The 23,523-nt window shown below is 42.3% G+C and overlaps 2 protein-coding genes across 2 annotated transcripts; one reads left to right on the top strand and one right to left on the bottom strand.

Annotated features, from left to right (window-relative positions):
• Positions 1-1,634: 1,634 nt before the first annotated feature.
• On the top strand, positions 1,635-14,666 carry HNRNPU (heterogeneous nuclear ribonucleoprotein U). Its single transcript, XM_035108341.2, has 14 exons — positions 1,635-2,468; positions 3,210-3,321; positions 3,413-3,486; positions 5,818-5,957; positions 6,991-7,090; positions 7,827-7,939; positions 8,169-8,432; positions 8,589-8,708; positions 9,354-9,482; positions 9,816-9,984; positions 10,432-10,677; positions 11,176-11,387; positions 13,203-13,274; positions 13,571-14,666. The coding sequence occupies exons 1-14, from the start codon at positions 1,787-1,789 to the stop codon at positions 13,622-13,624; spliced, it is 2,487 nt and encodes an 828-aa protein (XP_034964232.1). The 5' UTR covers positions 1,635-1,786; the 3' UTR covers positions 13,625-14,666.
• Positions 14,667-18,245: 3,579 nt separating this feature from the next.
• On the bottom strand, positions 18,246-22,647 carry LOC118081841 (cytochrome c oxidase assembly protein COX20, mitochondrial). The gene is made up of 4 exons (XM_035108342.2): positions 22,475-22,647; positions 20,367-20,481; positions 19,630-19,693; positions 18,246-18,561 (listed from the first exon to the last, which is right to left on the bottom strand). Exons 1-4 carry the CDS (start codon positions 22,508-22,510, stop codon positions 18,426-18,428), a joined length of 351 nt encoding a protein of 116 aa, XP_034964233.1. The 5' UTR covers positions 22,511-22,647; the 3' UTR covers positions 18,246-18,425.
• Between the last annotated feature and the right edge of the window lie 876 nt (positions 22,648-23,523).

Raw genomic sequence — 23,523 nt, 5'->3', positions numbered from 1 at the left:
ATACCAACTACAGGAGAACATGGATGGGATACATTTGAGGGGCTGGCTCTTTGGGGGTCTGAGGCGGAAAGAGGCCTGAGTTTTATTACTTTCTCCAAGTGCTCACCATGGTTTCTACTTATTAAATCTGTAAACTTTCGAGCTAGTTATTTGAAAAATCTTTTGTCTGCCCCGTAAAGAATCACCTTTACAGAGCTGTGCTTCCAGTCGATGCCCTCAGTCCTTCTGGACGGACAGTACAGTAAAATATGCTACGAGGAAAGACTCCCTGGGGGCAACCATGCGTGGAGGACATATTATGCCATTACTTATTGCGATGGCCACACAGACCCAAGCATGGGCATAGCCAGGATTTATGGGTGTGTGCGTGTGTGCAGAACCTCAGTTAAAAGGTAAAGGGACCCCTGACCATTAGGTCCAGTCGTGACCGACTCTGGGGTTGCGGCACTCATCTCGCGTTATTGGCCGAGGGAGCCAGCGTACAGCTTGCAGGTCATGTGGCCAGCATGACAAAGCCGCTTCTGGTGAACTAGAGCAGTGCACGGAAACGCCGTTTACCTTCCCACCGGAGCGGTACTTATCTATCTACTTGCACTTTGACGTGCTTTCGAACTGCTAGGTTGGCAGGAGCAGGGACTGAGCAATGGGAGCTCACCCCGTCGCGGGGATTCGAACCGCCGACCTTTTGATCGGCAAGCCCTAGGCTCAGTGGTTTAGCCCACAGCACCACCCTAGTTAAGTATTTTTTATTGACTTACTTCTTTGCCTCCCTGCCCGCCTTGGTTAGGCCCATGGACCCAAGGGACTGATTTATAAAACCTGTGTTTGCGAAGGACATTAATTTATCCAGGGCAGAGAGGGTGAAATGACTGCTGAGTGACGCTGATGACTCTCTAATTTACAAAGTATTTACAAAGCCCTGGAAGTTGGCAGCTAGGAAGATTAGGGCAAACTAATTAGATAAACTAGCAAAGGGGATCTGGAGATTTAATTAATTTGTATATTTTGTATAAGAATTATCTCTTATCCTATATAACAAAGAATTTTAGCAGATTTAACAGAGGCTTTATTGTATATGTAGTGATAGTCCATGTTTTTGGATGATTCAATTGTCTTTGGCTAGTGCAATAAAGTTTATGATGATGATTTTTATTTCCAATTTCTGTTAAAAGCATATTCAGAGCTGTATGCCTGTGGACACTTATCTGGGAGGAAGCCGCCGTGGGCTTAGGTCTGCAGAGGGCAGAGGAGGCACTAAGCTATTGCCCAATACAAAATACTTTTAAATGCGCCTGGAGCAGAGCAGAGCACAGAACGTTAACATTTTGATATCCAACCTGTAGCCCAATCCTAAAACTGCATTCTTGAAAAATAAATACCACCTAGCACTGCATTTGAATGCGACACGTTTCCAAGTTTAAGTGTGCAGTTTCGCAGCCTTTGGGGCGCCACTGGTTCTGCCGCGCGACCACTGTGTTACTTTGCGGCCTGAACATTTTATCACTTTGTCCTCGGGTTGCTTGCGCCGTGACCGCTTACGGTAAGAGCTGCGCGAAATTTGATAGTTACGGTAGCGAGGGAGGGGCGAGGATATATTAGGCGCGCGGCGGGGGCGGGCTGAGTACAGCGCCTGCGTGCTCGAGCCCGCGAGGCGCGCTCACCGTCCCTGCCTCGCGAGCCTAGGTGAAAGGATTTGGCGCCAGGCGGGTCTCTCTTCTGCAGCTGCCGCAGCCACCCGAGCCAGCCACCTCCGCCCAGACCGCATCGAGTCCTTGCAGCCGCCGCCATGAGCTGCTCCCCGGTGAACGTGAAGAAGCTAAAGGTGTCGGAGCTCAAGGAGGAGCTCAAGAAGCGGCGCCTCTCCGACAAGGGCCTCAAGGCCGAGCTCATGGAGCGACTCCAGACCGCGCTCGACCAGGAGGAGGCCGGCGGGGGAGGCCTGGCCGGCGGAGAGCCCGGCAACGGCAACGCGGAGGAGATGGGCGAGGCCGCCCCGGGCAGCGGCGGCGGAGCCCAGGAGGAGGCCCTCGGAGGAGGCGGCGACCAGGCCGCGGCCTGCGACGACGATGAGGAGGCCGAGTTCGGCGCCTGCCCCGGGGAAGAGGAGGAGGAGGAGGGCATGGAGCTGGCCGAGGAGAACGGCGAAGGGGTGGCGGCCGGAGACGAGGAGGCGGCCGAAGACCTGGAGGACGACGAGAACGGCGACGACCAGGGCTTCCAGGAAGGGGAGGACGAGGAGGAAGAGGCCGCCGCCGGCGCCGCAGCCACCACTAGCAGCAGCAGCGGCAACGCCAACGGCCACGGCGCCCAGCAGCAGCAGCAACAGCAGCAAGGCGCCGCAGCCAAAGAGGCGGCCGGGAAAGGCGCTGCCGCCTCGGCCTCGACTCCGGCCTCCTCGGCCCAGCCCGGCGCGAAGCAGCTGTCACCCGCCCAGCAGCAGAAGCCCGGCGGGCCTGCTCGTCCGGGAGGTGAGTAGTGCGTGGGACCCGGATGGGCGGCGGTTGGGAGCTCAGCAGCGAGGTCAGGGACCGCCGCCATCTTTCTCTTTCCCTCCCTCCCCCCAATCTCCACCGCGCCTTTCCCCCCACTCGGTGGAAGTGGGGAAGGCCCTACCCGCGCGCCTGCCTTTGGGGATTTCCAGGCCAGGCCCGCCGCGTGTCTCTGCGGCCGGGGGGGGGAGCTTTGCGCCATTTCGCGAGCGTGGTGAGGAAGGGGCGCGTGAGGCGGGGGGAGGGGCGACTCGCAGGAGCCGCTGGGGCGCGCTGTGGAACGTGCGAGGGGACGTTTTGTGCTGTGCTGCGTCACATCCGCCCGTGGGGCGCTGTGGGCTCGAGTTCAAACGCTGAGTACAATGGAGGCGGAGGAATCCCTTTCGCAAAGCCTAGGCCGCGCGCGCCTGCCGAAATCAGGCCGCGGCGGGGGGGAGGGGAAGGATGAGGAAGAGGCGGGCCTTTTGACAGCCGCTGCTTAGGCGCGATCGTAGATCCAAGTGAAGACTTTTCCTGCTAACTCTGGAAGGTCAAATCGACCGCGGCAGACGTCAGGGGGGCAGGCCTTTAGTTTTCTGTGCACTTGAATTTCCAAGATTTACGGGAAGCATTGTTACAAATGCGCCGCGAGAGTTGAAGTTTTCCTAATAAGAGTAAAAAAGTATGCTGGATTTTATGGTTTCTAACGTATCTTATTTCCCTCTTCAAACAAAAACGAAGGAGAAACTAAAACTGAGCAAAAACCTGGTGAGAAAAAAAGGGGAGTTAAGCGGCCACGTGAAGACCATGGGCGAGGGTATTTTGAGTATATTGAAGAAAACAAATACAGCAGGTAAATCACTTTAGCATGTTAAAGTTTTCATGAAAGATTTTAATAATTTCGATTTGTTGAACTCAAATGACTGACCTTTTTTGTTGGCCAGGGCAAAGTCTCCTCAGCCACCTGTTGAAGAGGAGGATGAACACTTTGATGACACAGTGGTTTGTCTTGATACTTGTAAGTATAAAAACACGCTTGCCGTTGAATACAAACTCCTAAGACAGTCTGTTGATTCTTTAAAAAAATTTTTTTTGGGGGAGCCATTTGTGCATACTGAGGTACAATTTGTGTACCTGAGGTACAATTTCTGCTCCGCTCTGAAAATTTAGCATTTCAATGCATTAACTTTGAATTAATCAGGAGAACACAAAAATGTAAAGTGTTGTTCTGTGCAAAAAGTGAGGCACAAAAGGAGAAACTGATGCTTTCAAACGTGAATATTAATTTCAACTTCTTCTGTTCCAAAAGTTGTAAACCAATAATTTTAAGGGGAACCATTATTTGAAAAATGGAGATTTGGGATTTGCCAGGCATGTCCAACTCCCAAGAGACTGTGATCTACTCCCAGTATTTTAAAAAAAACTGGCAGTGATCTACCAAAGGTGGCAACTAAATGGGGGGGGGAGATTTGCCAAGGGTTGTTGAGCTTTTTTTGGGGGGGGACAAAGTTGTTGAGCTTATTTTTTTTAGAGAATCTTGAGTAGTTCAGCTTTTTTGGAGGGGGGAGGCCAAAGCTGTTTCTCAGTAATCACTGCGATCTACCTGGAGCACCCATCACCATCTACAGGTTGGACATCCCTGGGATATGCTAATTGATGTGTGCTAATTGATGTGTAGGCAGTCAAAGGGCCCCCTCCCATACCTGCATAAATACCTCAGTAGATAAAACTAACTGAGCTAAGATGCTTCATTAAAAGTACAAATTAGGTGTATATCAAGAATTTTGCTCAATGTTAAGAATTATTTTCATTGGAAATAATTGCAACTTTGAAACTGCTCAATTTTAACAGAGACTACTGTAAAATGCTAGCAAGTACATTACTAATATTGTGTAACACTACTTTTGGAAAGTGGTGGAATTTTCCACCTTGTATTGCTTAGTATGTCTGCAGATGTTGGTTGGCAGCTGCAATCTTGCTGTCTGGGGGGGGGGTATATTTGGAGTCCCAAGTCAATCTTGAGTTTTATTGGTAAAATAATCGAAACTGATAGGGAATGTATTTGAAAAGTGTTACCAAATGATAACTTAAGGGCATGTGTATTCTAATAAATGATAAGCCATTGTTTGAGGTTGTAGGTAATTTCATAAGCTTTCATTTTAGAGTTTCATGCACATTCAAAATGACTTCATTGAGAACAATGAAACTTTTAAAAAAAGGTCTGAGAAGTTATTCTGGGACAGTCTAGTTATTTTGGCACCTTTGCATTGCTCATGGAAAAGTAGTGAACGGTTGTACAGACATGTTTATAGAGGGGTTATGGAGGTGTTTCCAGAAGACCAAGTGGCTATGCGATACTAATCCTCGTTTTTGAAAAGTGATAGTACTGGGCAGTGAAGCTGCTGATTGATGGTGTTTTAGAAGATTTCAAATTCATATGCTGAAGCACAAGATAAAGAATAGTAAGAGTAAACAACTTTATGATGTGCATGTTTACTCAAGTAAATTCTACAGAGTCGAGTTCAAGCTTATTATTGGATATGTCCAGAATTGCATCTTAAACTGCAGTCCTCTGTACCCTTGGAAGTGAGGCCTACACTTTCTATTTCACTTACATAATATGAAAGTATTGTTTGATAGAATACTTTATATTTATAACAATGTTTTTATCTCTGTTTGAATAGTGTCTGACTCAATGGCTCTATAAAAAGCAATAATCTCTTGAGGTGTTGAGACGTTTGTAGTATATGACAACCTGTGTTTTGCTGAACATTTGTCATCTTGAAATCCTTTCCCAGTCTACAGCTTATTCATGGAAAGTGGTATCAAAATAAGTTTTACTCAGATTAGACCCATTGAAATTAATAAACATTACAAAGTCAGGTCAATTAATTTCAGTGGGTTTACTTTGGGTAAAACCTAGTTGCATACCACCCATGGTTCTTAAGTTTTATATGCTAGGAAACACAATGAGATTTGGCAGAGCACCAGATAAGAGCACATTTTAAGTGTTTGCACTCAAAGCTAGCCCAAGACAAATGATTACTTCATAGGGTATGTGGGAAAATACATCATAGCTAAGTTAAACATAGACAATCCTGATTCCAGAGGGAAATAAGATGATAAGCTTAGCTCTTGAGCAAACTTCCTTCATCACTTTGCTTGAGAACCCCTTAAGTAAAAGGGGGACTGGGTTAAATTTTGACTAATTCAAGAGTTACCTGTTGTGACAGAGAATACCACTAAACTGAATAAAACTGATGTAACTTTATTCTTGCAAGTGTTCTCCACTTTTTTGTTTGACTGTATTTGAACAGGTTTCAACAATTTGATTTTCTTTTATTGACAGATAACTGTGATCTACACTTCAAAATTTCAAGAGATCGTTTTAGTGCTTCCTCATTGACGATGGAAAGTTTTGCCTTTCTTTGGGCTGGAGGGAGAGCATCCTATGGAGTTTCTAAAGGAAAAGTCTGTTTTGAGATGAAGGTAAGCCAGATCAATATTGAAGACAGTTGTTCAACATTGCTTCTGAATGCTTATAGTTTCAGCTGAAATCAAGCTAAACGAGAGGAGAAACTGTACATTTTATTATGGAAAATATGTATTATTGATTTCAACTGGGCAGTCATGCCCCTTTCCAAGATACTCCGTCTATTTCCACCTATATGCTCCTTAACACAGTCAGCATTTTGTGGGTAAGCTCAGGCTATAAAAGAACTGGGGGTATTTTTCTGGGGTGTGTGCCAATTCCCCACCCCCACCCATCAATACTGCCCCTTATTAGCATGAAAGGTGTCGTCTTCGCTGCACAGGCATGCACACTCAGAATCAGTTAAGTATGAGTATTACGCAACTCAGAATAAAAATAGCCAAGACCATAACTGGTATTTTATCAATACCTGGAAAATTTAAGCAGTAAAGTGTTATTTAACACACTAAAGCAACTATCCAATTAATCTTTCATACAAAAACCAGAATGGTCTCTTCGATAGTATTAGCATTTTGCAGCAGATCCTACACATAGTATGCTTATTGCCATCATTCAACATAATGTGCTTACCTGGTCAGCATCGGCATCTAGGGAGTTCACCAAAGTAAGGGTATGAGTTGCCAGTAGAGGGATGGAATGATCGATCCCTCTTGCAACAGTCTTTGTCTCTGTGCTGGGTGTGGACCAGGGCATGTGTTTACTTTTTGTCCAACATGGTAACACACTGTTCCTTCATTATTAGCCTGCTTTGTTGAAATGCTAGATTCCCAGCTGGTAGACTACATAGTGTTTAGCATAGAAACATGGCAAGCTGCACTTTATGCTCTGTGCCTGGTTGAGCAGGCAAAGAGCACTTGTTTCTGGCTTGCAATATATTTTACTAGCCTGCGATTTGCTCATAAGAGGAGCTGAAATTTTTTTTAAAAAAAAGTGTATGAAAGACTGGTAATTTTGGAGCCTGATTGACAAAGCTAGCTAAGCTATGCTTTTATTATAATTAATAGCTGGTTTTTTAAATTACAAAAATAGGTAACTGAAAAGATCCCTGTCAAGCACCTGTATACAAAAGACATTGACATACATGAAGTGAGAGTTGGCTGGTCACTGAACACAAGTGGGATGCTGCTTGGTAAGCTTTTCCCTTAAAACATGGATTGTCATGGTGATTCGTCTTTTTGTAGGAATGGGTGTAGTACTTTTCTGGGTGCTTAAGAGAGGGAGATGGTGAATCACTGTAGACAGAAAATGCATGGTAAAACTTAATTTTGAAAAAAGGGTAACTACAACCACTATTTTCGTTAGTAATGGTAGTTACAAGTTACATGTGATCTATGGAATCCGTTCCAGAAAACTCACTTAGTACTTAGTCAAAAGGGATATAGTGAAGTGCCAGCATACCTGACATCCTCTATTTTTATATTGGGTAAAGAATAGTGCTTTGAATCAAATCCCCTTAGCAACAGCACACCTCACATTTGTCCCTATTTCATGTCTCTGTCCGCCTGAGGAGCTGGTACAGAAGGAAATGGCTCCAGCACATGTAGGAATCGCGCTAATTCATTGTGTTCTTGCCAGAAGTGAGTACGTAGTTGGGTGAGAAGCTGAAGCAACATCCTATGCAGCTAATTTCCTTGGATTGGAAAGAAGATAATGGGACTTTCCCATCTGACCTGTGCGCTAAACTAAAGTTGCTTCCTGAGCTCTCACATGAGCCATTCTCACTTTGCAGTGTACCACAGTGCTAGGATTCTGCAGGGGGTGGGGGTATCTGTATGGGGCAGCTTTCATACAAAATCTTGAGGTTGAATGTCAGGTTACAAATTCAGAACATGAAAACCTCAATTGCAACTGTTCAAATTTATCAGGCGAGGAAGAGTTTTCTTATGGATACTCCTTGAAAGGAATAAAGACATGTAATTGTGAGATTGAAGACTTTGGTGAGAAATTTGATGAAAATGATGTGATCGGATGTTTTGCTGTAAGTATTTCTTTACTTGGAATGTCAATTTCTAGTTGCTGCTGCTGTGTACTTACCTGCTTTATAACAATATGCACATCTTTATTTTCTCAATTTGGTATTGCACCTTTGCTTAATTTTCAAGTGTTCAGATTTTCCTTTAAATTTCCACTCAAGGCTTAAGTTCTGGTTTATTTCTAATTAATGAACCTGGTCATTTATGCTAACACCTTTTTTTTTTGTACAACAGAATTTTGATGGTGATGAAGTGGAACTTTCTTACTCAAAGAATGGACAGGAACTTGGCGTTGCTTTCAAAATCAGCAAGGAAGTTCTTTCTGAAAAGTCCCTTTTCCCCCATGTTCTCTGCCATAACTGTGCTGTTGAATTTAACTTTGGCCAGAAGGATGAGCCCTACTTCCCCATACCAGAGGGGTACACCTTCATCCAGAATGTTCCCTTGGAAGATAGAGTTAGAGGACCCAAGGGACCAGAACACAAGAAAGACTGTGAAGTAAGTAATGGTCCATTTTGAAATCACATTGAAGCATGCCAGCTTGAGTATTTGTCTTGAGGCAGTTGATCAGGGTACCACAAATGACAAGCCTTGCCTGTAGGGCAATTAGGGTATAAAATAAGAGTTTTCATTTTTTGTGCCTAAACTCAATAGGTGGTAATGATGATTGGCTTGCCTGGTGCTGGGAAGACTACATGGGTTACCAAACATGCAGCACAGAACCCTGGGAAGTACAATATCCTTGGAACAAATACTATTATGGACAAAATGATGGTAAGTTCCAACTACTGCACAAATTTAGCACAATTCTATGCCTACTTACTGGGTAGTTCATCCCACTATGTTCAGTGGGACTTGTTCCCTACCTTAAGTGTTTAGGATTGCAATTTTAAGGTAACTCATTTGGAAACTTGCAGCCACCATGCATCTATATAATAAAGCTTAGCTGTCTTGTAACTCATTTAAGGGTACTGCTTTAGCAGTTGATGGCCCACTGAAAAGCTTTATTTTTATGGAGGATTTTCTAGATTGTTCATTTGGAAACTTAGAAGAAGCTCTTATTCCCCTAAAAGTATACACATCCTGCTTGAAATATTGGAACTCCAGATAAAAATAAGTTCAACCTGGTTTAGCTGTAGGCTGTTACGTGACACATTTGTTTGAGATTTGCATGTTATATTAATAGTAAAGTGTGAATTAAAAATTCAAGGCAGTGAATGATGGGATAAATTGGGTTGGCCTGTTTAATTCTTAGGATTGATCTCATGAGCATTTAGAACTCTTTCAAAGCAAGTCATGTATTGTAAAACATTGCCTAAACTGTTTCTGGTATTAGCAATTACAATTTCTTGCTTTTAAAAATACCAAATGAAAAGAATATTAATGGCAGTGAATGCTGGGCAACTTTTGTTTTCATAGGTTGCAGGTTTTAAGCGGCAAATGGCTGATACTGGAAAACTCAACACACTGTTGCAGAGAGCACCACAGTGTCTTGGCAAGTTTATTGAGATTGCTGCACGTAAGAAACGGAACTTTATTCTGGATCAGGTATGGGGGCCAAAGTTCATTGTTTTTACAAAATTGAGTTAAGCTGCCATTTGTTTAAGGGGGTGTAGATTCTAAACTTCAGTGGGAGATACAGTATATATATATATATATTGAGGCAATAAAGTTAGATTATTAGCAATTGTACTTAGGTTTGTAATATGAAATCAGGGGGAGAATGGTTATCCTAGCATCTACGGCCTAACATGTACATAACTTCCTTCTACTTGTAAACTTCTTTGCGTTTATACATGTGGAGGTGAAATCTAAGCACACTAATTTAACTTAGCTCTAACAATGACAGCTACGTGTAGTAAGTTACTGCATTTTTTTCAGACAAATGTGTCTGCAGCTGCGCAGAGGAGAAAAATGTGCCTGTTTGCAGGCTTCCAGCGCAAAGCAGTTGTTGTTTGCCCAAAAGATGAAGACTACAAGCAAAGAACACAAAAGAAGGCAGAGGTGGAGGGAAAAGATCTTCCAGAGCATGCAGTGCTCAAAATGAAAGGCATGGAACATAATCTATACTGTGTTCTAGGATGTTGAGTATCTGTTTAAAGGAATAATGTAAAAACTAAAGATTCAAAATTTCTTGCCTTAAAACAGTTATGCCTCTTTAAAAAAAACTGGAAGACTTCTGTAACTTTGTAAGACAACACTATATTGTGTTCCCTCTGCTGCAGCCCTTAATACTAAAGTCATGATATGCTTCATGCAGATGCACAAAGCTGTCTTGGCATAAAGTGCCCTAGAAAACGAAGCTAAACGTGTTATAGCAGACGTGTGTTCCCAGTTCAACTTAATAGGGAGAATGTGTCAAGTTTTCAGGAATCTTGCTCCTAGCTTGAAGTGATGATTACCTGTCTTGTATTCCTTTTATATAGGAGGGGAACTTTGGCTTTTTCTAATGGCTTCAGAAATAAATACTGAATATTCAGGACTCTCTATCTTGTAGGAAATTTTACTCTGCCAGAGGTGTCAGAATGTTTTGATGAAATAATCTACGTAGAGTTACAAAAAGAAGAAGCCCAGAAGCTTCTGGAACAGTACAAAGAAGAAAGCAAGAAGGCCCTTCCTCCAGAGAAAAAACAGAACACTGGTTCAAAGAAAAGTAATAAAAAGAGTGGTAAAAACCAGTTTAACAGAGGTGGACAGAGAGGACGTGGTGGATTTAACATGCGTGGCAACTTCAGAGGAGGAGGTATCCTGTGCTCCTAAAACTGCCTCTTAACTATTTTAATGTTTATACCCAAGGTCTTAGTTGCTTGCCCCAAAGAAGAGCAGAACTTTGAGAATAGATCGATGTGGATGGAGACAATGTCTTCATTGCTGAAAAAAAAAATAAAGCTGGAGGGGCCCAGGCATGACTTTGATAATGTAATTCAGCATCCTGAAATCACCAGTGCTTGGGCTGAGTACGTTTTCTGTGGTTTGGGAGTGGGCTGTCACTGTCTTTCCCCGTAACTGTTCTTAAAGCAACATCAGTTTGGACTCCCTAACCGTTTTCAGATGCCTTGCCCCATGAAATTTGAATTTTGCCTTCGAAGTTCAGAGCTCCTTTACTAGAAAAAAACTAATTTGTGCACAGGCTGAAATTAATGTCTATTACTAAATAGTCTTGTACTTCTCTTCCCCAACCCCCTGAGTCAAATTAAAGTATGTCATTGGGTCAATATTAATATTTTAACATTTTTCACAGTCCCTGGAAATCGTGGAGGATACAACAGGAGAGGTGGTAACATGCCCCAACGTGGAGGTGGAGGAGGCGGTGGCAGTGGTGGGGCAATAGGCTACCCATACCCCCGTGGTCCTGTCTTTCCAACCAGAGGTGGTGGTGGCGGAGGTGGTGGTTACTCAAACAGAGGAAGCTATAACAGAGGTGGAATGCCCAACAGAGGGAACTATAACCAGGTAATTTGCTGTAGTCAGGAACATGGCATTTTGGGCTGAATCTTTGGTCTTGGTGCTCTCTTTAGCAAGCAGTACAGAACCTGTATTCAAAAGCATGTTTAAAAGTGTGATACTAATAAATAACGATACAGTTCCTGGAGTATTTGATGTACAATGTTTTTTTGAAGTGTTGTAACGTGCAATCCTATAGTGCTGAAACCTAAGTTTTCAAAATTGTACTTTTGTCTTATGCTGTTCCTAGTAGTTTCCATCTGAAGGAACTGATGAGGTCTATGCTCAGTGTTTAGTCCTGCATTAGGTGCTCTCAAGACCAATATAAAGATGTACAATGGTACCTTGGTTTACAAACTTAATCCATTCTGGAAGTCCGTACTTAAACCAAAGCGTTCTTAAACCAAGGTGCGCTTTCCCATAGAAAGTAATGCAAAATGGCTTAATCCATTCCAGACTTTTAAAAACAACCCCTAAATAAGCAATTTAACATGAATTTTACTACCATTGATCCATAAAATGAAAGCAATAATCAATGTACTGTACTATAAAATAAATAAAACAGTATTGTAGGTGATTAAAATTAAAACAAAATTCTTACTTGCACTGATGATAGTTATTGTTTGGATGTGAGGGTTTTATCCATTTCCACAGTCACACAATCAGTAGCTGAACTGGGATCCAAACAGGACCCCCCCCCCTTAAAAAATGCTGCTGTGGGAAATGCTCCCTAGAGCACGCGCCTCCCGCAGCGGCATGGGGGAGAGTTGCGAGCCCGCCAACCATATGGCTAGCGGGTGCGCAGCTTCCCTCCCTTGTAGCTGTGGGAAACACTGTGATGACCCCCTTCTCCGCTGCCAGGCTACGAAAGTGTGTCACTCAACCAGAAGTGCACCCCGAACTGAGTACGTTCGCACTCCAAAAAAATAATAATACGCAAACTGGAACACTCATTTCCGGTTTTGAAGTGTTTGAAATCCAAAAAGTTAATAGGCTAGGCTGTTTGTAACCCGAGGTACCACTGTATTGGAAACCTAGGTTCTTGGCACAGATCTCATATATAATTTATGCAACAGTGCAGCTGTGCTTTTTGAATGAAGTCGTGTTTTCTAACGAGGCATATTCCTCTGTGGATAGATAACAATGGACAGAAGGTACCAGTAGGTTAGAATCTATTGGTTGATCCACTCTGAACAACTTAGAGATCTTTAAGAATCTCTGGCTCATAGTAGTTAGAGCAGAATTACCCCACCCCATAAACTAGTAATTAAAATAGCTTTGAGTGACATTGAGTGACCATGATTTATTTGTTTGAAAGGAATGAGCCTGTACCTGTGCCAAATTCCTGGGTTTAAAATTACTCTAAACATTACTTTCAAGTGAATATCATGATTTTAGTAAAAAACAAACCAAGCAATCTCACAAGCCTCTGCACCACCCCTCTGCTAGGTAGCGTATCATCCAGACGATGATCATAAGATCACTTACCATGTAATTCGTACTTATAGCAAAATCGACACATTTGTTATTTGCTGGTTTAGCCTAATTCCCCAGCTTGCATATGTTCAGGGGCAGTACTTTACTGGCATATGAGTAAATACTGACTAGCAAGAAGAATTTGGAATAAATGTCTCTTGTCAGAATGTTACCTTGATAGTTAGCAATATTTGATTAATAGCAACTGAAGTCCTTTCATCTGAAAGTTTATTAACTGAAACATTTACAGAGTTTACTACAGATAGCCTTGTGGATGTGTTTTTGGCCATTGACTGGTGAAATGTTTAATAAGTAACTACAAATCGATTTCTTGGACTTTTGTTACAGAACTTCAGAGGAAGGGGAAACAATCGTGGCTACAAAAATCAATCTCAGGGCTACAACCAGTGGCAGCAGGGTGTAAGTAAACTTTCTCAATCTGCAGCAAAATAGGAAGTAACATTAAGTGTATGTTTTAAAGTAAACCTTTATGAGCATATAAATACCTTAAGAGTAACATTGGTATAAAATGTAGTTGGTTCGTCATTTGCACTTCATATGTGTAAACAATCATAGCAGTGGGATTTAAGTATTATCAAGTGTCCACACTTCACTCCGAATTGCATGCTTCAGATGTTTTTCATACCTACGGAATGTAGAAATAAAATTTGCTGATATTTGACAATGGTTAACAGTGTTTATCTTGGTTTTTGCAGCAATTCTGGGGTCAGAAGCCATGGAGTCAGCATTATCACCAAGGATACTATTGAATTCCCAAATAAAATGAACTGATCCATATTTCTTCAAAACCTTCACAAGAAGTCGACTGTTTTCTTTAGTAGGCTAACTTTTTAAACATTCCACAAGAGGAAGTGCCTGCAGGTTCCTTTTTTAGAAGCTTTGTGGGTTTGATTTTTTTTTGTACATTTTTAATTGCAGTTTTAAAGTGAATCTTAAGAGAACCTCAGCATTGTGCACGATAAGAGAATGTGTCAGTATTTCAGGGTTCTGCATTTTATCTGTAAAATGTGACTTTTTTTTTTACCACAACAAAAGTAAAATGTTGCTTTGTATCTGGTGTCCTCTTATTAAAGATTTTCTCTTCTCTTTCCCCCCCCCAAAAAAAAATTCTAAGAAACAGTCGAGAGTCATCAAAACAGAAAAGTTAGCAACCAGGCTTGTGGCCCCATGAATTCTAATACTATGTAAATAATGCTCATTACACTCCATCTTCCACTCTATCCTCTCTATGCAGTTTCTAGGTATGGAAGAGGGGGGAGAGAAATAAGAATGGTCTTTTGGCAATAAGCTAGGTTGTATTTTTGTTTTGTTTTTTAATTTGGCAAAGGGTTGAGGGTGGGGTTGCAAAGCAAAACCTAAAGATTAAATAGTGAAGGTGGAGTGCATGTAAAACCTGGTTGCTTTTGTCTGTGGAGGCTCAACTTGTGAAGGTACACACCATCAACTTTTTCCATTTGTTATGCATTTTGATTCTGAAAAAAACTGGCTCTGCCCATTTCTTATTAAACAAACTTGTTGTAAATCCAGTTGTCTAATGGGATCTATATGAAGTTAGCTGTGTGTCTGTAACCTTTTCCCCACAAATACTGTGTATTTAGTGTGCTTGTAGTAGTAACTCCACCATTTTGTAAATGAAATTGTGATTCACCCATTTTATATCTAATTTTTAATCATGTTAGTTCTCAGATGGGTGTGTCTCCTTAGCCTGCTGATTTACTTATCTAAAGAAAGTGGGTGGAGAAATTTAACTTTAGCCGTTTGTTTGCAATAAAATAAAATCATTTAACTCTTGTCCTGGGATTCTCACCACATTGGTCTAAAATCCCTTTAATGACTTTGAGGCGCAGGATACACAAATATAGTGAGATGTATATGCACCACATGCATGCTTTCACATAATAAAGAGAACCAGTTGCTTTGTTTAAGCAACTTAAAACACTTGCAAGACTTCTGGAATCCGGAATCCGGTAGTCCCTTGTTGGAAGGAATTTCTGAATTTCATGAAATGGATGGCAATATACCTGTACACAAATGTTTTACAGTTTTGCAAAGCATAGCCAGTAGCATTTGTATATTGCAGGGTTGGTGCTTAGGCTAACAACTCTCAGCAGTGGTGGCAATTGAAGCTCATAGCCAGAGCTAATGACTATTTGATGTAAAATGGCAAATTAGTTTGGGTGTCTTCTAGAGAGAATAGATGTCCTGGCTAGATAGCTACTTTTACAGCTACACTTAGCAGGATTAGTTTGGTATGAAGTTTAGTGTACTGTATACAGGTTTAATATTTGGAGTTCCCAGTGAATACACCACCAAGTGAGCTAATGGTGCATCTGCAGGAGTGTAGTTGTGTTTCAAGGTTTATCACTGGATTCTACTTTTTAGAGTACTTTTACTAAGTTTATGAAACGACAGGTTTAAAATGTTAATGTTTAGTAAACTGATGCTAAATGTAATTTGCTAAGGTTTATCTAGATCATAGTCTTCAAGCTGCTGTGATGCCTGGAGTTTCTAGCTTTTTATTTCTTTTGAGTTTCTCCCTGCTTTCTCCCATCTTTGCTGCAGCCTGCCCCCCCCCCATTGGGAACATGCTACCTGACATGGAAACAGGTTGTGATAGGAGGTCTAAGGGGTGGAGTTGGTGGTGGTGCTTGCGCAGTCACAACTGGAATGAATCTAGGTGCCTCCATTTAGAGACCAAACCTTGAAATGTGTTTACTCACTACGACTAGTTTCAGTTCACACTTTTTGGGTAGGAAAGGGGGTTGGAATCCTAGTTGAATTTGATGAGTAAATTGGTGGGGAGTGGGTGCCTTGAGAGTGTCATTCTCTGGCCTCCCTACTCCAGGAGTGCATATAGGGTTTCTGTTGCAGATAGATTCTCTTGAGTTTATGTGGGAAGATTAATTGGGGTTTTCAGCTAAATCTGTTTGGGAATAAGTGGTACCCAAATCTCATTTTCCTGAAAGTAAAACCACTAGGCTAGATTATGCATTTTAGAAGAGTCATAGAATTGCCAGACTAATGTTTCTGAACCCTTGTTAGTTTCATCCATAGTGTGCCACTAATGCGCTTTCAGGGAATCTAAAATGTGCAGTGGCAACCTTTAAGGCTTTCAGAAAGTTTCAGAAGTTAGGTTTTGTAGAAGTGTCACTAAGGTAAGGTATTCATGTCCTCTGGCTCATTAAAATACAGCTAAGCCAGTGTAATGACTTGGACTTGCATCTGTACTTGGGGTCTGCTGGTCTAAATGGCTCTTGCCATGTAAGATTCACTTTCACCATTCCTAAGATGCTAAGATTTTAGTGTCTGGCTAGAAGAAACTAGTTGCACTGCTCTATACAGATAATACTGTTAACCAATATGGAAAGATTGTAACTTGCAGAGACTAGTCTAATTCTAGGGGAAATAGTGTAAAAGCAAACCATGTGCAGAATGAATGCCTCCATGCTTTCAAATCCACATTCCTAGAATCGTGACTTAGTTGTAACATTGGTTAGAAGTTCCCCCCCCCCCAAAGGTTCACCAACCCAATATGCCATGACCAAAGAGTCCAGCATATTATGATTAAAAAGGATTTAATCAAAAATAACAGTGTTTTAGAGTCTTACATTGGTTCTTGAATGCGTTGGTACTCTTACATTTCAGCTCCTGAACTCTGAAAACTTGTTCCGGTTTTTGAACGTTGTTTGGAAGCCAAATGTCCAACGCAGCTGCTTGAGTGCAGGAAGCTCCTGCAGCCAACGGAAGCCGCACATTGCTTTTCAAACATTTCGGAAGTACTTCCGTACTTCCGGAATGGATTATGTTTGAGAACCAAAGTACGACTATAGTTCATGGTTCCTTGGGCCAAACATAATTACTGCTTGCAGGAATATTGTATTGGATAATACTAAATTTGTATACCACCCGTCACCCAAAAATCACAGGGCAGTTCACAGCATGAAAATACAAAATTAAAACGGGCCATGGAAAAGCGTGTGCTTGCATTAAAACATGATTCTATGTCAATGTAGAGATCACACTTCTGCATTAGCTCTGGTTAGACGTGTGGTCTTGTAAGCATATCCAAGTTCCTTTCAATTGTTAATGCATGCTGTTATCTGTATAATTGTTTTGTGCAAGCCATATTAGCAACGGCACAGGGCTCTGTAAACCCCTCTTTAGGCAGTAAGTTAGCACTAGATACCCATTCATCCAGCTAGGAAAGCCCATCAGAACAAATATCTTTCTGGTTCTGCATTTTCATTCAGGAGCAAAGTAGTACAACAACTTACTACATTACAGTAGCAAGTGATACAAAATGATCACTTGGATTTAACAATCATTTCTACTGAACTTTATTCTTTTTTGAAAGTTCACTTTTTGAACTGCTGAAAAACAGCAGGATATGCTGAACTGTCTTAAAAGCATAATGGGCTATCTTTGGAAGCAAGGCCTAGATGACAATTTGTACAAATAATTTTGCTGCAGGGTTTCTCAAAAGCAACAGAGGCAAACTACTTTCTACAACCCCCTCCCCCGCAGAATAGACCTCTGCAGCACAAAGAATGGTTAACAGTAAAAACATCGCACAATGCTCAAGTATATTTCTACTCCCCCACCTAGCTCTTAAATTTATTTTGATTCTATAGAATATTGCAAGGAGCACTTGCAATGCTAAACAGAAATACAGGTGGCAAATATAATTAAGGATGATTTTATTATTGTACAAGCAGCATACAAAACTGGTAAGCGGTCAAAGGTATTGCAAAACAGTAGCCACTACTATTACCAAACAGACTGAACAGAATGGATTGCTATTATAATTGTCATATATACAATTAGGTAAAGGCTTTGTAAAAGGACAAGTTTTTTGTTTTTTTACATTATTTCAGTGCAGAAAACTTGCACAACTTTTTCTCTGGAGTAGAAAGGGTAATGAGTACTTTCCTAGAACTATTCCCTTTAGCTTAATTTAACGCAAACTATTCTAATGAAAGAACATGATGCAAGTGATATATTTTATTGAGGAAAAAGATGTTTGTATGCAACTTTATACAAGTTGTAACTTATTGAGCAACCTTGCAAACTCAAATTGCTTCCAGCTCAACACTAGTTTAAGACATTATGAAGAAGTGTTACAAGCATCACGGTTTCCTTGTGAGAACCTGGATTAAACATCAAGTTACAGGTAGGTAGCCGTGTTGGTCTGGATCGAAGTAAAATAAAAAAATTCCTTCAGTAGCACCTTAAAGACCAACTAAGTTTTTATTTTGGTATGAGCTTTCGTGTGCATGCATGAAGAAGTGTGCATGCACACGAAAGCTCATACCAAAATAAAAACTTAGTTGGTCTTTAAGGTGCTACTGAAGGAATTTTTTTATTTTAAACATCAAGTGTCATCCACTGCCGCTTCCCCAAGGAAAGTAAATCAGATTACATATGCTTCACCCTTGATTTGAATGTGAGAATACATGAAAAATACAATCTGGAGTTTTAGGGCAGTCAATTGAACTGTTTCCTAATGCTCGGCAAATGAGCTATGGCTCATATTGTTCACAACCAAGTGTTTCAAGAACGGCTTTCTTCACTTCTCTCTTTCTCTGGATCAAACTGGGTGCTTTCATACAAAATTTTCTTTTTCATCCCTTCTTGAACCATTCGTTGCTGAATCCTTAGTTTTGCATTATTGTATCTACAATAGACCCTCAATAAAGGAAAAATAAAATAATGAATGATCCGCATCCTATTTTAGAGAATAAGAACTCCCAGTTTTATTCGGATGGCATAGTATTGAACCAGCCTGTATTTTGAAGATAGAAATGCTTTACACAACTTATTCTTAAGTAACTCTTCTGCAAACAAAAATATAGATTAGATGTGCACATAGGGAAAAATTAGAAGCTAGCTTTGTACAAAGGGAACAGACTTCTGCCTGCACAATAGGACTTCACCTTCCTCTCAATCCGCTATATGCACCTTCATTATGCACCTTTAGACAACAGGCAAAAACATTCCTCTTCAACCAGGCCTTTGGCTGATTAACATCTTACACCCTTTTAAAAGTGCTTGTGGGAGGGAGCTTTATTGGTGGTTGGTCATTTTGCTCTTTATTATTTTCGGTTTTAAAAAAACCTATGTTGTGAACCACCCTAAGATCTGGATGAAGGGCGGTATACAAATTTAATAAAACAACAATGCCCACAAAACTGCTTGGGAGAGAAGGCACTTGGGGGGGGGGGTATGTAGGGTATGCAGATGGGAGATGAGGAAAGCAATGTCCCATAGCAAAAACAAGTCCACTCATGCAACATTGGAGCCTGCCATCTCTCAGTTGCATTAGTGAAGATACTGGATGTGAATTTGGATTGTTCTACTGTACCACCATATTATTTAAAGACCCCTCCCAGGCAACGGACAGCTGGAGTAGGATGCAGAAGGTGCAAATAAGTCATATATTTCCAGGAATAGCCTGGTACACTAGTGTGATTACATGTGCCGAGTTGTAGGCAGGAGTGCCAACTTGAGTAAAACATTGGGTGGGCCCAGGCAAGCCCCATGCTGCATAATGATTCACAAGGCGTGACACCATTTGAATGGCAATGCCCATCAACTTTGGGAGGGGGGGAGACCTGGTCCCCTCAAATATTTTAGGGGGCACATGAAGGGACCTCGGTTCCTAGGAGTCTGCTCCTAGGGTTGTAGGAAGAATCCACCCAAAGCCTATCCGCTCACATCTGCAACACAAGTCTGAGAATTTCAGAAACATACATACCAACATCCTAATGTTGACAGGATAAAACCTCCCACTCCAAAGTCACAGGATCGTCTCACTCTGCCTAGGCAGAAAAGAAGTTTGTTCATTTGTAAGTTATGTAGACGGCATAACGAATAGACAATAAGGGAACTACCGGTCATAGAAAAACAACATAGAAAATGTATTTTAGAAGTATTTATCAAACTATTTCTGAAGATAAAGTTGGATTTGCATAATCTTTATAATACCATGGTTGCACAAACCAATGAGACAACACATTAAACAGAATGAACTGCATAAAATTTGGGGTAATTTGACATATGAACTAACCTCAGATGTTGAACAAGCCTGCTGAACAAAACAAAGACTAGATTCTAAAACTACTGGCTAAAAAGAAAGGAACACTTATAAATTGGTATTGTTATAATGAGGCTATTATTGGATCGTAATTGAAAACAAAAACTATTATTAAAAAAAGGAACCCTCTTAATTATCCTCAGCTGCTGATGTATGCTTATGAATACCCCAACTGCTAAGAAGTTTAAAGAACAATTGGTATGCAATGTTTTGGAGACGGATTGTGCTGTATGTACACCTTTGCTGGGAAGGCTTTTAGAGAGGAAGTAAGCAACACTTTATGTCAGCTGTTGCGCTGTATTAATTGCTGCATGGAGCAAAGTATTACCAAGTATGGAGAGAGAATGGAAACAAAGAAAACATTACATATAAAAAGAAGTATCTGCAGATTTACTTACTAGTTGCCAAAAAGTGTCCAAGACCCACAGTTAGACCACCCAATGAGCCATAGAGCACTGATTCTCGAGCACAAGGGACATTTCTGACGTCAAGTATTCCCAGTAGCTTAAAAGACTTGAAAGAAATGAAATATATCACATTAAACAACACATTTGTTATATACAGAACCTTCTGAAGTGCTGCATTTTGTACAGTAGATTATTCCTGTCCTTTTAATAGTGATGTAGAGCAAAAAGAAAAAGCATGTACCGTAGTTTTCCCACTGGGCCAAAAGGACAAGAAAAGGACACAACCATTGAAACTACGGTAATTTATCTTACTATCATTATCTCCAGTAGCTTTTTAAAGGGGGGGGAGTTGTTGAAAAGTTATTCTGTTATTCTCATTGTCATTCTCATACCAATGGACAAAGCATGCATCAAATCACCTCGATCTTCTATATAAAAGGCTATGTTTGATTTTTGTATATCTTTTTACATTGATATCCCACTTTTCTTTCTTCATGGTGGCCTCATATACCTTCAGACCATACCTTGGGATACTTCAGTTTGGATAGTGCAGCATGACCATATTGATCCTGCTGAATTTCTCAGGATTTGATGCACTGATCAGTGACACTGAGCCACCCTTCTGGGTAGGAAGGCTCCATATTGCAGTGGATCCTATCCTTCTTGGAGTTTTGACAGGAGGAGTGTGAGCACCACATGATGCACTGGAAGAAAATCCTATACAAATTTCCATTTTGCATCATCCTTCTTTAAAAAATACAAGTGATCTAAATTTGGCATTTTTATTCTACTTGAATTTAGTAAGCAAACCCAAAAACTTTGAACTGTCCAAGCCTGCCTAATATTGTATTTCCAATTGGCGTCCATTCATTGTTACTAAGGAATTTATGAAACAGAATAATTTTCATGGAAAAATAAATCTATTTTGGAAAATCTTCCAAATAACTTAACTGGTAAATTGGGGGGGGGGGGAGAGAGAGAGTGTTAATGCTGCAATCATACAACCAGTTGAAGGCCTGTGGGATGGCGGCAATAGGAAACTGTATGAGCGCTGTTGTACAGCTGGAGAGAAGTTTCCAGGTGAAACAACATTAAGCTGTTGAGGCCCCTTGGTATGCCTGTGGAAAATGGAAGGTGCAGGTGTCTCACCAGCAGTGCAGGTCTAAACAAGGCATTTTGGGGTTGTATTGGGCGAGTCATGGATCTGAAGGTTCCATAGACTGCTTTGCCCGCCTCCACCCAACATGCTCACAAAATTGGTCTGAAACGGAACAATGGGAGGAAAAATTCTTTTCCCCACCTTCCAACTCTGGATGCAGCAAGCTGGCAGGTCTACAGATGCATCTGCTCTAAAGGAAAACATTTTCTTCCAATAGCAAAGGTTACAAGTATAGCACAATCCCATAAACATCTACACAGAAGTAAACCCACTGAGTTCAATGAGGCTTACTTCCATGCAAGTGTGCATTGGATTGCAGCTAGAAAAGCCTGACTTGTATGCCCAAACATTCAGGGTCAGGCCATAAAACAATGGATCATAATTTCTTTGGAGCTACGGTTGCGTTATCATGTCTTCGGTATACCCCTCTGGTATCCTCAGAGATGAAGGCAGGATTAAAAACAAATTTAAATGATTAGTATTTTTAAAAAGAAAAGAAATGCCAGAGATTGTGACAAAGGAACCTGAGTAAACAAACCGAATATTATGGTCCACTTATAGCCGTGCGACGCGTTATGTGGACTCAGGAATAAATCGGGCATTAAGTGGTTTGAAGCGAGACTCCGTTTCCTAGGGAAGGAGCGGTCTATCAGGGCGATAAGGCGCGACGGTTAAATAGAGCTTCCACGCTCAGAGGCAGTGTATCTGCGGGGAAAAGGCTACCAGTCCGCTGCTGGGGTGGCAACACTTGGCTCCAGGAACCCTGCTAGCCTGGTCATCCAGGCGGTTGGCGCGCTGCTCTGACAGCACAAAAGCCGCTCCCGTTAGAGAAGCCGCAGCCCCTTCCTCCGTCCACACAGCCAACGAACACGAGGGAGGCCATAAGCAGCCACCGCGGAGCTCGCCGACGGCGCCTTGCCTCCGCTCCCAGCTCATTTACCTTCTCCGCGTCCCCGGCCTCTTCCTTGCCCGCCATAACAACTCCGCTTGCCAGGCTTCTCCCAGCCGACCAACCGCCGCAGCTAAACCACAGAGCCCTAAAGCCTGAGTTGCGCAGAGAGGCCTCGCGCAGACGAAGGCGGCCGCTCTACCCATCCGTCTCTGCCGTCTGCCCGGGGTTTTTTTCCTCCCTCCCCCCTCCTTTCCCCTGTATGGCCCCTCCTCTATCTCTATGGTGCTCGGAGAGGGCCGGCGCCATTTTAGGTCTGGAGAGGAGATTTCGAGTAAGGAATCCTTTGTTCAGTGAGATGGGTCACGGAGCAGTGTGCGCGCCTGCGCGGGAGCGCGCCGCTTCCCTCCGCTCTCACTCTCCCCCAACCTCCCAACCAGCAGCCGCGCGCGCGCGCTCCCGCGTCCTGCTCTCGCCGCGAACGTCGTCGCGTCGGGGTGTTTGATGGCGCCTAATGGCGGGCGGGGCGAGGGTGGGGGAGGAGCGCCTCAGGATAAACCAGCGGCAATTAAAAGACTAACGAGGGCGGTTGGCGGGCTGGTGTTGGTGTTGGTGGTGGGCCAGCCACGTTCCTGGCTAGCGAGGCCGCCACAAGTGTTTCATAATAAGGCTGGCAAGAAAATTGCGGGACGTTCTCGCAAGTAAGCCGCGACGGCTGCTGCTGCTTCTGGAAGAAATCTTCATATCATATTACAGTATATGGACTTTTATTATCGTCTGCGGAAAGGCGAGCATGTGAATTTGAAAAATTCCGAAACGAAAGCGCGAAACATGGGCGTGGTGTAGTAGTGACTCGAGGGGTGGGCTACCGGTAGGACGACCCAGCTGTCAAGGCCCCGTAGGGATTTCTCTCAGCCTCCCCTCCCTCGCAGTTGTAAATGACAACCCCCGAAGAGCCCAAGTTTGCATGACTCCCTAAACGCAAACCATGGCTTAGCAGCAGCAGAACCACCAAGGGCAGAGCAAAGCGCCCCTCATCTCCTCCTCCTACTCCGCAGGAGCTTGCTTGACTTATAACACAGTAGCACAGTAGCACATAT

The sequence above is a fragment of the Zootoca vivipara genome, chromosome 3 (genome assembly GCF_963506605.1).
Source record: "Zootoca vivipara chromosome 3, rZooViv1.1, whole genome shotgun sequence".
Lineage (NCBI taxonomy): Eukaryota > Metazoa > Chordata > Lepidosauria > Squamata > Lacertidae > Zootoca > Zootoca vivipara.
The sequence above is the reverse complement of the archived record's forward strand: the minus strand, read 5'-3'. Positions and strand labels throughout refer to the sequence as shown.